The sequence below is a fragment of the Myotis daubentonii genome, chromosome 13 (assembly GCF_963259705.1).
Source record: "Myotis daubentonii chromosome 13, mMyoDau2.1, whole genome shotgun sequence".
NCBI classification, from domain to species: Eukaryota; Metazoa; Chordata; class Mammalia; order Chiroptera; family Vespertilionidae; genus Myotis; species Myotis daubentonii.
This window is the reverse complement of record NC_081852.1, coordinates 28424232-28441411: the sequence shown is the minus strand read 5'-3', so window position 1 is coordinate 28441411 and position 17180 is coordinate 28424232. Positions and strand designations below refer to the sequence as shown.

Here is a 17180-nt window from a genome sequence, read left to right as displayed (position 1 = left end):
GGGCAGGGGTCTAGTGGAAAATAAGACTGAGGCCAGACCTCAAGGAATCCATCAGGTCAGGTTTAGAAGATTGGCCTCTAATCGGAAGGTAGTGCTGATTAATAATTTAACGTGTCTTTTCTTTTTCTAATTAGAATATAAACTCTTAGTCTTGAAGCTTGATAGAACCAAGTGTGAATATTTACTCCGCCGGTTAGCAGCTCTACGACTATGTCATACTGGTCAACTTCATTTCTCTGGAGTCTCAGTCTTCTTATCTGTAAAATGGGTTAAGCTTGCTGGACTGTGAATATCAAGTGAGATTTACATGAGCATAGAGCAGTGGTGGCAAACCTTTTGAGCTCGGCGTGTCAGCATTTTGAAAAACCCTAACTTAACCCTGGTGCCGTGTCACATATAGAAATTTTTTGATATTTGCAACCATAGTAAAACAAAGATTTATATTTTTTATATTTTATTTTATATATTTAAATGCCATAACAAAGAAAAATCAACCAAAAAAATGAGTTCGCGTGTCACCTCTGACACGCGTGTTATAGGTTCGCCATCACTGGATAGAGCACCAAACCACAGCCTGGTTTACCCCAGGTCTTTAGCTGATGCTAGTTATCGGCCCTAATCCTAACTTTATTGGCGCATTGAAGCCTCTCATGGTCGTAGACTTTTATATTGCATAATAAGTAATTTATTGAGTCATTGAAGTACTAACTATTATTTGAAAAACAATAACTAACTAAACTATTAATTTATGTGAAGTTAAGCTTCCTGGTTCTCCAGAAAGTTTTTGATTTATGTTGGAGGTTTCCAGTCACTGTGAAGGGGTCACCCTCAAACCCATTGTGTTCGGTTCCATTTAGATCTGAAAGGAACTTTAGGGGGCATCTCTTGCATCAGCCACAACAAAATAAAATGAGATGGGAGAAGGATGGAGTCGGGAGACAAAAATCTGCATTTCAGATGTTTGATATCCGTATGCCAAAGAACTTCAACCCGGTGCTCCCCAGGTCCCTCCCCTCTCATGATGCAACTTCCAGGAAACCTGTTGTTGAGCTGACTGTACACACTTACTTTAAACGCCCTCATTTTCTCTTCACTTTTTCAAAGCCTCTCCTATTCCCTCTTCTTCAGAGCACTCCTAACTTGAAAATTTGTTTCACCCCCTTGTCATCTCCTTCTTCTCCTCTTCTGTTGGTGATGGCGGCAGGGAGTGTATCCGAGACCAGCTCCTTTAAGATGTATAACATGGGGATCTTTCACAAAAGCAAAATGCATCAGCAAAAGGATATAAATGGAAGGGTCCCAGCCAAAATGGCTGGGGGGATCTTAGAAGAAGGATCTCAAAATAGACTGCCTGCTGGGCCATTAAATCCTTTTGCTTTGGGTTAATCCCACAGTGTATATCAGATTACTAGAATTCAGATGAAAATACTGCTGCAATACTCAGTCTCTTTGCCAAATTATTCTCAATTCTGGTGTACATGGGCTATAAATATAGAAAATAATTGAATTCTGTAGATCTTAAGTGAAATAACCTGTTCTGTCCTGTTTCTTGTGAATATCCTCCATCACAGTCTCATTGTGTTCTGTGCTCCTGGCTGCTGAATGTGTGTTCATCAGCAATGTAATGGGTTGTGAGCATGCACCCCAACTACCTGGGCAAGCATAAAGAAGATTCTAGTAAAAAGGCTAAAGATGTTTTTCCTAATGCAAATTGTATGAATCATGTAAATGGCAGTGTCTTTTAAAAATGATCAACCGGCTCTGTTTTGTTTTGTTTTGCTTTTATCTTTACTGTATAGGTCCTGTTTCTCACTCCACATTTTTGATGTTACCAGATCAGTAATTCAATAGACCGCTAAGCAGGTGTGCAAATCACTCCTGACCCCCAAATTCCTTAAATGACCCCGCAAAGCAATGGAGTGAAAACATTCTCAGCATGTCAGAATATTGAGATATTTTAGTTGCCTCGATATTTTTTGGTCTTAATTTTTAAAGGCTGTTTTCTGCTTGTGCGCACCCCCTCCCCTGTGCCCCTTGATTTTTAAGCAAAAATAAGCCTTTACCTGGATCTTGGCCATGAGGATTGGAGGAAGTATGTCTACAAAACCTATAGATTGTGCTTATAGGCAACAGAGTTCTAAGTGGTCAGCTGTGTCAAGGGTAAAATGGGTATTGAAAGGTGGGAAAAGAGAGATGAGGCTTGGGGCTCTTGAAAAATCATAACATTTCTATTTCTAAATATAGGACTTTTGACTATAAACTTCCAGTTCAAGTCAACCAATATTTATTAGTATATACAAGGAACTATGGGAGTGATAAAAAGATGAATTAGAGTAGCCCCTCTCCCTCTAGTTGCTTAGAGGAGATAAAACATAAAGTTAGCCTTATTTAGTAAGATTCTATGTTATTTTGCCTCTCCCAACCTGAAAAGTATGCTCATTTTATTAAATAATATCAAGTTTCCATATATCCAAGTAAAGGAGACCTAAACATCTAGATGAAAGGGATTGATGTCGCAGTTTGCGTTTCTAATGAATGCATCAACAGGAGATGATATTTCCCTAGCCACCCTTCAACCTTGTGCATATGTCAGGGAATAGCTGGCCCATTGGCCAGCCTTTAAATTCTGTGGAAATTAGCTGTTTCATTAGGAAACTCAACTATTTCTCTTTCAGGGAGGATGCAAATTGGTTTTTAACAAAGTGCTCAAGATAGTCATATGTAGACATTAAAAGTTTGAGAAGAAGATGGCATTAAGTAGATTCTGGCCAATTTTTAATCATGGAAATTGATTTATGGGGTGACCTTAGTACAAACTTGGAGAATAGGAGTCTGGATTCAAATTTAGAGGCATGCATCAGCTACAAGACCTATGCATCGGGCAAGTTGTGTGTGTTTTTCTTTTAATCTTGACTTTGACAATGCACTAGTTTCCTCTAGTGCCTTTGTATACTCCCTTCCCTCTGCATGCAATGTCCTGTGTTCTTCCCCCACCTCTCTTCTTCCCTCTCTGGTCTTAACCTTGCCAGCTCCTGCCCTTAGGGTCTCAGCAGAGAGACCTTCTCTGACTGCTGGATTTAAAACAATCCCCAGGTACACCCCTTGCCTACCTTTTATTGCCTCTTCTAATTTTTTTCCTTCAGACTTTGTTATCTGGCTCTTCTGCCATCTCCCCTAAAACAGACACACACATATCATGACTGTAGGCTCCAGGAAAGTAGGAATTTGTCTGTTTTATTCCTGACTACAACCCCAATGCCTGATATATATTTAGTGCTCAATAAATAGTTTTTGAATGAATGAAATCACTTATGACACTTATTCTTCATTATATAACTCACATTTAGCTGAGGGCTATTGTGTACTGTTTACTGGTGCCCATGGGTCAGGGGCTTCTTCCCCAGCTATTCCTCATGCCTGGCCCAGCTCAGAGCAGATGCTCAGAACATTAAGAAAGAAAGAGTGAATGGATTTTCTGACAAAGGTCTAGAATGAGTATTACCTTCATAATCTAAGCAAGGAACAGGAGACCCTGGGCCCTGTGTGTTTCTGAAGGGCAGTACCAGTATCTTACTCGTCCTTATCTCTCCATGGGTGGTCCTGGCACAGAGCAGAGTCAGTTGGATCAGATGGAGTTGAGTTAGGGCAGTGGTCGGCAAACTCGTTAGCAGAGCCAAATATCAAATTTCTTTTGAGAGCCAAATTTTTTAAACTTAAACTATATAGGTAGGTACATCGTTATTAACTTAATTAGGGTACTCCTAAGGCTTAGGAAGAGCCACACTCAAGGGGCCAAAGAGCTGCATGTGGCTCGCGAGCAGCAGTTTGCCGACCACTGAGAATAGCTAGAACAAAATCCCTCTTGACAACAACATTGGATGAAGCTCAGCTTATGAATACCCCCTTAAAAGTGGCAGAGGTAACTCCTTCCATATTTTCTCCTGCAATTTTTGTTTAGAATGCCAGGTAGCAGCCCTGGCCAGGTTGCTCAGTTGGTTAGAGCTTTTTCTCATAGGCTACGGTTGTGGGTTCGATCTCTGGTCGAAGGCATGGATGGCAATGCAAGTTTCAGCCCTGCCTTTAAAAAGCTTACCTTGAAGGAAGCTTAGGCTTTGTGCTCTGGTTTATGCAACCTCCCTGAGGTGGCAAAAGAGTTGGAGTCTTGGGTCTGTCCTCTGTGTTGGCCTCCACATCACAGTCTTTGAATAGGAATAGAAAGGTCACCAACTGTGGTTGCAAATTGGCTCTTGCATTAATCCTGACTTATTCATAAATACTCAGTATTTTTCTAAATTGAGTGTAGGGCTTTTGATTGAAGCCTGAATCATTTACCGCGACAGAGCATATCACCAGTGTAGGAAAACTAGAACTTAAAAATACAAAGCCCCTTTAAGTAATCCAATATAGGATAATTACATTATTAAATAAAGCTGTGTGTCTCAAATTATTCCTCTGCCATTGTACATGTGAGGATAATAATGTGAACTGTGCTAAGCGAACAGAGCAAAAAATAAATGTTTAACAAGAAAGAGCATGTCTAAATCATATGTTTATGTTTAAATAGAGGCTACACAAAACGAGATTTACTTGGTTTCTACTTTAAAGTGTTCTCAATAGGCATGAGACTTTCAGTGATTTTCTGTGAATATTGTCCTTCTATTAATGACAGCGATAGATCACGATGCCATTCCAGATCACCAATAACCTTGAAGAATTCAGAGGGCTTCCACCATGATTTTCATATACCAACAGAGCAAAAGTTTTCTTCTTCCTTTTAGGGTCTTTGTGGAATGTGGGCCCTGCTGGACTGCATGTCTGGACAGCGTGCCATATATTTGTAAAACTACGTTAAAAAAAAGATCAAGGCATGTGAAAGTAATGGTTGGGTGTCAGCATATTAGAACATCTGGGTTGGGTGGTGGTTGACTGTGGGACTTTGGGTTACTGTTTTTGCTTTTATAGAATGTTCTTATCGATAACTCTGAGCGTAAACACCAGAATGGGTCTTATTAATCATTTTTTGCTTAGGTTTTAATAGCCGGAGCTAAGTGTAATGGGTTTTTATTATGGCAACCTAAACGTAGTTAAAAAAAAAACACACAGATTGTGGAGTTAACACCGTGTTCACTGGGTCAAAGGAAGATGGGCAGGTTCAACCATTGACTTAAGGCATCTCTATACATAGCAAATGCTTGCCTATCTAGAGAGAAAATATCTAGGACTCTGAGATGTATTTTTTCGCTTTCTGTGTATATTGGTTTTAATTTTAGGGAGCTTTTCTGCTACATGCATGGTAAACCCAAAAGGAAAGAAATGGAACTGGGAATTAATGAGAGGCTGTTTCTGATGCTTTCTTTCTTTCCTTTTTTTTAAAAATATATTTTTATTGCTTTCAGAAAGGAAGGGAGAGGGAGATAGAGATAGAAACATCAATGATGAGAGAGAATCATTAATTGGCTGCCTCCTGCACGCCCCCTACTAGGGATTGAGCCCTTGGCCAGAATCAAACCTGGGACCCTCGGTCAGCAAGCCAACGCTCTATCCACTGAGCCAGACCTGCTAGGGCTCTGGTGCTTTCTTTAGAGATGGGCTTCTGGTCAGGGGAGCAGGCTGCAGCCTAACAGGTTTTAGATTAGCGTGTATTAAAAATGTATTTAGGAACATAAAATATTTAGGATTTTTGAATTACTTGTTTGATACGCAAATGCCTTTGGCGATACCAAGAAGGATGATTGCATTACATTTGACAAATCGCGCCTCAGAGCAGTCTTCCGTTTGCTTACTCCCTCTACTCATGCCAGGAAGGATTTCCAAAATCCACTGAGTCACAAGCTTCACCCAAATGCCTGGTGTGGGTGGGGAGAAAAGGTTGGAAGAGAAGGGGCTGGCTTGGGAAATTGGAACCCAATACGCTAATGAGCCTCCATGGCAAATCCATTTGATCATGTTAAGGGAGTCAAATTAAACCTCAGTGCATACTTGAGAGGATATCTTCATCACTCAGACAACAGAAAATTCTTCACATTTTTAACTGGCTCATGAATGCTGATTTTTGTAGTCTTTACTTTGGGACAAAAACACAATACAAGCTAACAAATTAAAACTCCTTTTGTTGCAAAATGACTTTAAATCCCATGCATCCCAGGAAATGGGAGGGAATTAGGGGAATGTTCTGTGTCCCTGGGTGGCAGTGGGGTCAAGTGTTACTACTGAAAGGGCTTAAGAGACCAATTTCCCAGAAAGATAATGATGCAACCAAAGCTGGCTTCTGGTTCCACTTCAGTTTTCTCCTCTCTAAAATGGGCCTGAGAACACTCAGCGAGTCCTTGTAGGGATTAGGTGAAGTAATGTCTGTTAAATTCATAGATTAGTGTCTGAGTAAATTAAAGCATCTCAGAGTTTCTGCCACTGTATTCCTGAGAGCTGAGGAGAACGACTCAGAAACCCAGACATTCTTGATAGCTTTTGGCACAACTTTCCTTTCGTGGTACCCAGCAGGAGCTACAGGGATATTATTGTTCCCAGACAGAAAAGAGGTAGGTTGCCCTGGCTGGTGTGGCTCAGTTGGTTGGAACATTGTCCCATACATTAAAAGGTGGTGAGCCACCGGTTTGGCTCAGTGGATAGAGTGTCGGCCTGCAGACTGAAGGGTCCCAGGTTCGATTCTGGTCAAGGGCATGTACCTTGGTTGCGGGCATATCCCCAGTAGGCAGCTGATCGATGTTTCTCTCTCATTGATGTTTCTAACTCTCTATCCCTCTCCCTTCCTCTCTGTAAAAAAGCAATAAAATATATTTTTAAAAAAAATGAAAGGTGGTGGGTTCAATTCCTGGTCAGGGCACATACCTAGGTTGCAGATTCGATCCCCTGTCTGGGTGCATGCAGGAAGCAACAGGTTGATGTTTCTCTCTCTCTCTCTCTCTCTCTCTCTCTCTCTCTCTCTCTCTTTCCCTCTCTCTAAAATCAAGCATTTTTTTTAAAAGGAAGAGGTAGGAATTCACAGTTACTCATAGGTGTCATCAGAATACCACTCACTCTTATTCCTTGATTTTTAGTTCAAGTGATATTACATAACATTAGTAATAGCCATTGTTTCTTGGATGCCTACTCTGTGCTGACAAGTGTACTCTAACAACAACATCTGAACTACCCTATGAGAATGGGTTCTTTTATACTATTCCCCGCTTTGTTTAAGATGAGACTTTGGCAAGATGATGTCACAGGGGCATTAAACATGGTAGAGCTGCATTTGAGCCTGGACCTATCAGCCTCAGAAGCCAGTGCTTTCTCAGTATCCCTTATTTTCCCCCAGCATGAAACATCCAGAGACCGTGTACAATTAAAATAGGTATTTTTTGCATGCTTTAGGCCCAGCATGGCCCACGGCTCTCTGGAAAATATAAGAGAAGCACAAGTTAAAGCTACTTGCCTCTAAAAAGTCTCTGTAATTCAGGTATTTACTATAGAAGGCAGAATTGTGCAATTCAGCATCAAATACTGATGCCTAGCAAAGATTTAACATTATGTCACAGACAATAAGAACAGCAATTCCCAGGTCGGGGACCACCTTAGTGTTGGTATCATTTTATTTTGCCTGGTAAGGATATTAGAAAAACAACAACTACTAACTTCTATTGCCATCCTCATTTCAGAGGGAAAAAATGATAACACCAGATAAAAGGAGGAGAGTAAAGTCTTAAATGGAAAGAGGGTGCAGAGGGCCCCTCCAGATCAGTGTGGCTCCCTTCTCTCTGCTCTGCCCTGGAAGGCTGACCTGTGTAGGCACCATTAACAGAACACCTGAGCCCTGTGGCTTCCAGTGGGGTTCAGCCATAGAGATGAGAGGGAGGAGAGTGAGGGCAGGTATTTATTCCCTGTTCTTTCCTGTGAGGTTACTCCAGGCTGATGGTGTCCCTCTAAGGAAGAGTCACTGCTACTAGTAGAAGGATCTGTTCTGATCTTGGTAACCACCCCTCTCACTTTTGACCCTTTGGCTTAGGAGCAGTGGTAGCTGAACTGCTATTAGCTATACTATCTGTCTCGTATGGTTGTTTTACATCCCACCAACACCTTTGTCATTAGTCTCTCTGTAAACCCTTCTTGAATGATCATTCCATTTATTTCCTATTGGGATCCAAACTGATACAAGGATAATTCATGAAATCCAGAAAATTTCGTTTCATGAAATGCTCGCTGCATTGTCTTCATTTTTCTCATTTCACCAGTGACCAGTTAAAGTTTCATCTTGTGGATCCACATTACCATCTGTTTTGCCTGACTTTTTTGGACCTCTGATAGGAAGCTATGTGCCTATAGAATGAAACCTTTTTACTCACTCTGTAGCTATCCTATTAGCAGAACACACTAATGTGGAACAGGAACAGTGATGGGGCACACGAAAAGGTGCCTTGAATAACAGGTATCTGAGGGAGGCTTGAAAGCAAGGGGGTGGCCAAACCAGCCAGGACCAATGGTGGCATTTTCTTCCCCTTGCCTGAGTCCTTTGGTTAGGGCACTAGCTGATATGGTTGCCAGTGGTCTTTCTAAAAGTTGACACTTAATTTTTTTTTTCATCTGTAGCCTCTATCTGGATGAAAATTTCAGAATCTTATGGAACCAATTGGACAATTATTTTGGTTTTACAATTTATGTAGCTAACATCCCCAATGGATGTGTTTTATGTTCCCAACATTTACCACATTTTAACTACTACAAAGAACATTTTTAAAATCCAGGGGAAATTGAGGTGAATATGCTGTGTTTTCCTGTTTTTGTCCCCCCCCTCCTCCCTGTAACCCCTCTGATATTAGGCTTATGTGTTTATTGTCATTTGGACTCTATTCACACATCTGAGTATTGCTCTCCTCAGCAATGATCTGTGATTGTGTAACTACATGGTGTTATAGAGAAGGGCATGGCCTGAAGTTTCACACATTACTACTACTCATATCCTAGTGATTTGAACTTGGTCACGTGGCTGCAAGGAAATGGTGCCTTTATTCTGTACCCAGCAATTTAGCAGTTTATTATCAAGAAGAAAGAAAGAATAGATATTAGGGAAAAGTTAGCCACAGTTGGGGAGTGTTAAATTCCCCTGTGTCAACTAAGATGTTTTCTTACACATAAGCCAAATGAGCTGTGCAATTCCATTGAGCTTGAGCTGACTCTGAGACATCCAAATTGGCAACAGGGGACTGGAGTCTAAAGGAATTTTGGGAACTAAACTGTAGAATGTAGCCATGGGCTAACAGGTGAACATTAGAATTCCCAGGGAAAATGATTTCTTCAAGGAATGTTTTGCAGAGAAAGAAGACCTGGACCCAGACTGCATCTAAGTATATATGTTTCCTACATTTTTCCAGTAGGGAAAGTGAATAAGGAGGAAGGGATATTGAACAAAGCAAAGAAATACAACTGTGGTAGGTGTTGGATAGGTGTTCTTCTCCAAGGATCCCTTGAATATCTGCACATCTTGTGAGAAGAGCCACTGACTGCCTTTGCTCTGGACTGTTTTTGAAGGATGTTTATTTGTTTAGTGAACAAACATCCTGAAAGACAGAGCAAGTGTCTTCCTCTGGAACAAAGGGCAGGCATGCTTACTGACGAATGTTAAAGATTTGGGTTCCCTACATTCAGGGTCCTTCTCCTATAATGCCCCCTACTGTATACACAGGTATTATCTAGCCCTCTTTCCATCTCCTTTTGGAAAGTGGGTGTTAAGGAGCCAACACAAAAGCTGATACTTTGACTACAGCTATTTGCTGTAAACCATCCTTTGTCAATGACGAAGAGTCCTGTGTCCTTTGCCACTGTCCATGAAAATGTGGCAACTGGGTAAGTTTGAAAGTAGAGTAAAATCTCAGACTCTTCACAGTTCTCAATAAGAGGAAGAGTTTCATTTCAGGGTAGAGCTGTTCATTACCAAATGCTACTAAGAGGTCAAGGAAAATGAATAAGAAATGGCCTTGGGCCCTAGGTGGTCAGGGCGCATGTGGGAGGTAACCAATGGATGTGTCTCACATGGATGTTTCTCTCTCTGTATCTCTCCCTCCCTTCCATTCTAATGGAAAAATATCCTCAGGTGAGGATTAACAAAAACAAAACAAACAAACAACAACAACAAAAACAATAAAAGAAAAGAAAAGGCCTTGGTTTAATGATACAGTACAGTGGTTCTCAAAGTTTTTGGACTCAAGATCCTTCACACTAAAATTATTGAGGCGCTTGTGGGTTACTCTATTGATATTTAATATGTTAGAATTAAAATGAGAAATGAATTAAAATACTTATTAATTCATTTAAAAATAATATAACATCCATATGCAAAAAAAAAAAAAAAGGAATGTCAAGCTGACCCTCACACCTTATACCAAATTAAGTCAAAATGGATTATACTTTTAAATGTGGAACTATGAAACTTTTGGAAGAAAACATAGAAGAAATTCTTCATGACCTGATATTAGGCAAAGAGCTCATAGACATAACAGCAAAACCACAATCCATAGAAGAAAAAACTGACCAATGGACTTGATCAAATTTAAAACTTTATCTTTGTGAAAGACACTAAAAAGAATGAAAACACAAGTCTACAAATTGGAAGAAGATATTTTCAAACCACATATCTGATGAAAGACTTGTATCCAGAAAGTACAAGAACCCTCAAAACTCAATGGCAAGGAAACAAACAACCTAATTTTAAAAATGGGCAAAAACTTAGACACCCACTTAACCAAAAAGGGTATACATATGGTAAATTAGCACCTGCAAGGATGTTCAGCTTCACTGGTCATTAGGGAAATGGGAATTTAAAACATGCTGAGAAACTACTAAATACATACTAGAATGGCAATAATAAATTAATTAACAGCAATCCACTACGTGTTAGTGAAGATGGGAAACAACTGGCACGCTCATCAATTGCAGGTGGGAATGCAAAATGGTACAGCTACTCTGGAAAGCAGTTGGGCAGTTTTTACATAATTAAGTAGTCACTTACCATATGACTCAGCGATCCCTCTCCTAGGTATTTACTGTGGAGAATGGAAAACGTATACTCACAGAAAATCCTGTACGTGGATGTTTATAACAGCTTTGTTTGTAATCTCCCAAACTGGAAACAACCCAGTGTTCTTCAATGGATGAATGTGTAAACCAACTTTGCGACACATCCATACTATGGTATACTACTCAGCAATAAAAAGGAACAAGCTATTGATACGTGTAGCAACATGGATTGATCTCAAAGGTTGTTATGCTGAGTGAAAGAAGTAGTTTCAAAAGATTTCATACTGTAGGATTCAATTTATATGACATTTTGGAAAAGAGCAAACTATAGCAAACTATAGCAAGAACAGATCAGTGCTTGCCATGTGTTAAAGCACATAGAACTGCACACCATAAAAGGGATATTTAATCAAAGAACATAGATGCATATATACCCATGGACACAGACAATAGTGTGGGGAAGGGCTGGGGTAGGACATGGGCTGGGTGGAGGGGCGCAAAAGGAGAGAAAATGCGGGACATCTGTAATACTGTCAACAATAAATTTTTAAAAAGAGATATTTTACTGCAAGTTAATTTTAAAAATAAAACTAAAATGGCAAAATAAACTCATTATGTAAATGTAAAACATTTTTATGAAATTTAACCACATTTTTGGAAATAAAAAATTAGTAAAAACAGTGGTATTGTTTTACATTTTTATCAATCTCTCTATTATCTAGAATAGAGACAGCTGGATTCTCATATCTTGTGGGTTATCTCTATTGATAGTTAATATGTTAGATCATTTTCTGGGTTGCCATAACATATGGCATGTAGTCTCTGGAAAACCCCAACTTGAAAGACTAAGAAAGAAAAAAGCAAATAATGTCTGAGTATTATTATGATCATTGTTTTGACTCCATGGACCACCTGAAATAGTCTCAGGGATTCCCCAGGGTACCACACTTTGGAACCACGGATCTAATACACCTCAGTCATTTTCATAGCATCTTGGCTTTTTTTTTTTTTTTGCCATACCCACATGTCCCCATGTTAACTTAATGGTTTTGTTCAGATTGGTCAATTTTTAAAAACATATCTATTTCAAGAGGAAACTTTCTATAGCTCCTGTAAATGAGAAACCAGTTTCATTTTCCTGTAAATGGAAAGTAGCCACACAAAAAATAAGCAATGTGTAACTTACATTTAAAAAAATAAATTTACCCATGAACCATCCAAACTCATTTCTGCATGGCATGCTTTGGAAAATGGAACGCAAAGGAGTGATGATAACGACAGCTGACATACCACTTCATTTACGTTAGCCCATTTAATCCTCACAATTATCATGAGAGGTGGATTATTATTATCCTTTTATAAACATTTGAAATATATGTGTGTGTATATATATATATATATATATGTATATATATATATATATGAAGTTGTCCAGTGTTCCAAAGTGAGTAAATTGCAGAGTTGGGATTTGAACCCAGGCAGATAGGAAACCCGGATTCTTGTCCAAATTCTAGCAGAACTTGCCACTAGGACATGTCCCTGAACCTTATGGTCCTCATTAATAAAATAAGGGAAGTGGACTAAATCCAAGTATGCAAGTTCCAACACTGGGTGCCTGCCCAAGGGATGAGGCAGGTAAGGGAAATGTGGACGGAACGTAAGGCAATACCGAGTTGTGGGGACAGTGGTTATGAGAGATCTCGAATCTTGTCTAAAGGAAGGCAACTGCTACTCACATTCAGTGGTGTTTTGTTGATGATGGTGGGCTTTTTGTTTTTGTTGTTTTTGACAGATATACTTTCATTTCATTTTGTTTTACAAGAGAAGCTGGAAGTCTGGATACTTTTGTATAATTTATCAGTGTTTAGAACCCTTGGAGAGGCCAGCCGTACACATGGGCTGGCTGATTTATAACCTCTTGACTAGCTGATCTCCCCTGACTTAAAGGATTCCATGATTGAATAAGCTCTTTTTACACAGTGGTGGAAACAAAATCCAAATTACAGAAATAGGCAGTTTAAAACATTAATGAAAGGGAGTATGGATTTAGAAAGTGTCTCAACACAGCCTACATAAATATTGATTAGGAGCCAGGTTAATTGAAAAGCCAAGGTACACTAATAGAAGAACAAAGTATTTCTTTGTGTTCCTTTTGTGTTGTATTAGAGTAAATCAGCAATATTTATCCAATGCTAATTCTCAGTTTGCAGACAGCTAATGGAATTATGAGACGAGCTTATTGAAATTCTTTTCTTAGACATAGAGACTTGCCCAAGAATGGTGAGCATTAGGAACTTTAGTCAGCACTTGTTCAGAATAGTAAATTCGAACATGTGATCTATGCCATTGTGTGTACAAAGTAATGTTTCCTGAGGCATTTTCTATATATATATTGGCTGTTTTGTTTTTTGGGTTGGTTTGTTGTTTCCCCTCCTCTGCTTATCAGATTTCCTTCTAAATCCTGGCATTTGACAATGTTGCAGGGCCAGTTTCTCTGTGAATCCAGTAAAACATACTGGTGGTTTCACAATTAAGCCAAATTTGGGTTTATGGCTTATGCAGGTTTATGTGAATTCCTGCGTTTGTTTTTGTGTATTGTGTATGTACTCAGAAGGTCCTTTTCAGAGAGAAAAGGAGGTGGGCAGAATCTCTGGTCTGAATCTGGAAAGATGGGTTTATTCATCAATGACATCATTAGGACTGTATTTTCTCTTGGTTAATAAACTATTTGTTTGGCGGGTATTGGAAGCCAGCCAGAGCTAGTCATGCCATTTCTTGGAAATGATCTGAAGCAACTGGTAATTGAAATGATAATCATTTGATCAGAGTGAGAGCTATTTGAAAATAACACTCATCTCCAAACTTGTCTCTTCTAGGGAACCATATTTGGTAAAATTGTTGTCAAATTCCATCTTGGCTAATGTTGAGACTTATATAGCATGATAATTATTTTCCAGTCTATTCTAAATGAGATTTCTGGTGTGCCCTGTCCAGAAGCTGTTCCCATATGTTTTGAAACAATAACCCAGGCTGAATTTTCAGTCTGACATTTAATAATAACCATGTAATAGCTATAAAATGCGTGACAACTACAGATCTTTTATTGCAAGAGGATAGTGTAGTGAATCAGAGTGAAATCATCCGTTGAAGTGGTACTTTGTAATATGCCCCATTGTTTACGTAAAGCATTGAAATATTTTTTTCTTGAGTAGAGGGTCAAAATAGTTTCCACTTTGTCTCCCATTTAGTGGAAGTTCCTAGTTGATCGTGATAAGAGAAAAGATTCCATTACAAAAGTTTTACTTTTCATTTTTGATAGAGTATTTGTTATTTTTCTACTGCCTAACAAACTTTCTTCTCAGAAGTGGCTCAGCTTGAAACTGGAGGAGCAAAAGTGTAATTTTAGATCCCACCTTAAAATATTTTTTAAAACTAAACCCATGGTTTTTGGTTTTTTTTTATTGTGTGAGACTTATCTTAATAAACCCTTTTTTGTTTGCTTTGGAGTAGCGTGTGCAATGCTGTGGTGTGTGTGTGTGTGTGTGTGTGTGTGTGTGTGTGTGTGTGTGTGTGAAGGAGGAAAGAGTCATGTTTAACAGCAAAATTAGTCAAAATCACTTGTGAATTCCTTTTGTTTAATAGCTTAGAGACATCTTCCTGTTGTTGTTTGTCAAAAATATTTCTCAGATTTTGTAAGCTTGGGGGTTTTCACAGCTAAGCTTTTTTTTCAGAAATGTGAGCTAAAAGAAATGAAAGAAGTCAGTTCAAGTTGAAATGTCAAAGGTTTCAAATAATTTAACTTAAAACCCAGTGAGATGATCTTAAGCCTTTTCCAAAGAATCTTTGAGTAAGAGAGGCCCTCCTCTGCTCCATGTATGGACATCTATTAAATATCTCGCTGGATTAATTCTGAGTCAGAAAAGTTGGTTGTTTCCTGGAAGCAATTAGAGATGCTTAAAATTCAAATTTATGATCCATAGGAGAAACTTAAGTTTCAACTACTTTTCTTAGATTCAAAGGCTTTCTCCTCACTCGCCCTCTCGCCTCTTACCCCATATGTATTAAAAGAAAAAAAATCAGTACATTTCTCAACTTACAAAGTTTTTAAGAAACATGAGTATGTGTAAGTTTCTTTCAGTGGGAAGCACATAACATTTATGAAGTATTTCTTTTGGGATTACATCACAGTTTTATTTAATTTTTAGGACAAAAGTTAAATTCAATATTTGTGTATAAGCCAAGGGAAAATGTACCATAAACATAGGAATTTTAGGGTGAGTCAGAGTTCCAAGAATCCCAGATTTACTTAGACTATTTATATAGAGACAGGCTAACCATTAGTCATCTAGTTCTCACTTTTTTACTTTTGCAATTAATTGCACTTAAAAATTAGCTTTCACCCAAGTGGTTAGATAGGCAGCGTGAGTTTTGGCAACTAGCATTAAAAAATGGCTGTTAGAATTACTGCCCAAGTTTTGTACTTTCTAATCATATAACAAATATATCTTATAAATTATTCCTCAACTAGACAACCAGCAGTGAAAAAACTCTGAAATGAAGTGAGTTATTGAAGATTCTCTGTCACCGAAAAGCACATTGTCAGCTGGCGTAAGGTTAAGCTGCTCAAATAGTTTTTCAGATGGGCTTTGTTGAAAATTTATCATTTACCCCAGAACCACAAATAATGGTTTTTGTTCTTTCCCCAACCACCTATTGTAGGATGAAGTCATTGCTGTTTCTGAAAAAGTGATTGTGAAGCTTGAAGACCTGGTCAAGTGGGTACATTCTGATTTCTCCAAGTGGAGATGTGGCCTCCGCGCTGGGTCCCTGAAAACAGAGGCCTTGGGAAGGAACGGACAGAAGGAAGCTCTGCTGAAGTACAGGCAGTCAACCCTCAACAGTGGACTCAACTTCAAAGACGTTCTCAAGGAAAAGGCTGACCTTGGTAAATACACTTCGTACTTCTAAATCCAATGTGTGGGCGTATACAGTAACCTTCTTTTTTGGTTGTAGATTTTCCTGGAAACCCTGATATATATTTTCTGATATATACACATATAAATACTATATAAATATAATATATAGATCTCCTGATTATATATTTATTTATATATTTAATTTCTGATTATATATATACTTTCTTTAACTTTGAAGGGGCCTGAGAATATAGATGGACAACTACTAGCGCATTATCTGTTAGATCACAGGACCTTCTATGTGTGAACCCCTGAGCCAGGAACTGGCTGCTATAACACATGGCCTTAAGCAGCTTCCAGTTGGGGTCAAGGTATAAGACTTACTTAGCCACCTAAAACTGAATTAATTAGTGAAGCGTTTGGATATTTGCTCTAGTAGAGAGCATGACATCAATGAACGCCATGTTGGAATTTCATGTTTTACATTGGATGGAAAGCAAAATGAGGATGAGATGAGTTGCCTAATGTGAAGCAGGAGAGCAAGGTCAAAGCAGGGCTGGTCAACATAGGTTTTCCTGAGCTTTTTAGCATTTAGTCATCACCCTCACCAACATTTTTTTTTCTTTCCTTCCTTTCTCTCTTCCTCTGTAAGTTCAAAGGAGAAGTGGGATTTGGAGTAGTTATTGTAATTAGTGTTTGAACCCTGACTGTGCTGCCTACTTAGCTGTGTGGTCTTGGGCAAATAATTTACCTCTAAGCCTCAGTTTCTCCATCTGAAAAATATTAGAACTTTATAGGGTCACTCTGAGATGTAAGATACAAAGGGCCAAGCACAGAGATTGGTGTAGGAGGAGCTCCACAATGAATTCTGTTGCTTTTTTAAAAAAACACTTTTCTCCTCTACTGACTTTTTTGTACCCCCGGTGGGTTTTATTTTTTCTTTTGTTTTTATCTCCCTGTGGCATTCACTGACTTACTCTTCTAGCATTGCTCAAGACCCAAGTTGACCTCTGATTTAGAGTAGTTATTTCCTCTTTAGGCAAAGAGGAACTTTACTTTTAACATCTTAAGGCATCTTTTTCTTTCATTCTAACACAATGCTGATTTTCATAGCCCTATTTTATGCCTCAATATGACAACTTCCTGGTTTTTTTTTTAACCTAGTATTTAACTATTTCAACAAACATAGACTATCTTAATTGGCGTAAAGAGACTGAATAAAACCAGTGACTATCTTTCATGTGATTCTGGTTTGTGATG

General features: G+C 38.8%; 1 protein-coding gene across 2 annotated transcripts in view; it reads left to right on the top strand.

Moving 5' to 3' along the window:
- ARID5B (AT-rich interaction domain 5B) overlaps positions 1–17180 on the top strand; it is a 177853-nt gene that overhangs the window by 13773 nt on the left and 146900 nt on the right. For both annotated transcript variants that reach the window (XM_059662612.1, XM_059662611.1), the window contains one exon: positions 15724–15949. In XM_059662612.1, coding sequence (XP_059518595.1) covers positions 15724–15949 — 226 coding nt within the window. The remainder of the gene's footprint in view (positions 1–15723; positions 15950–17180) is intronic.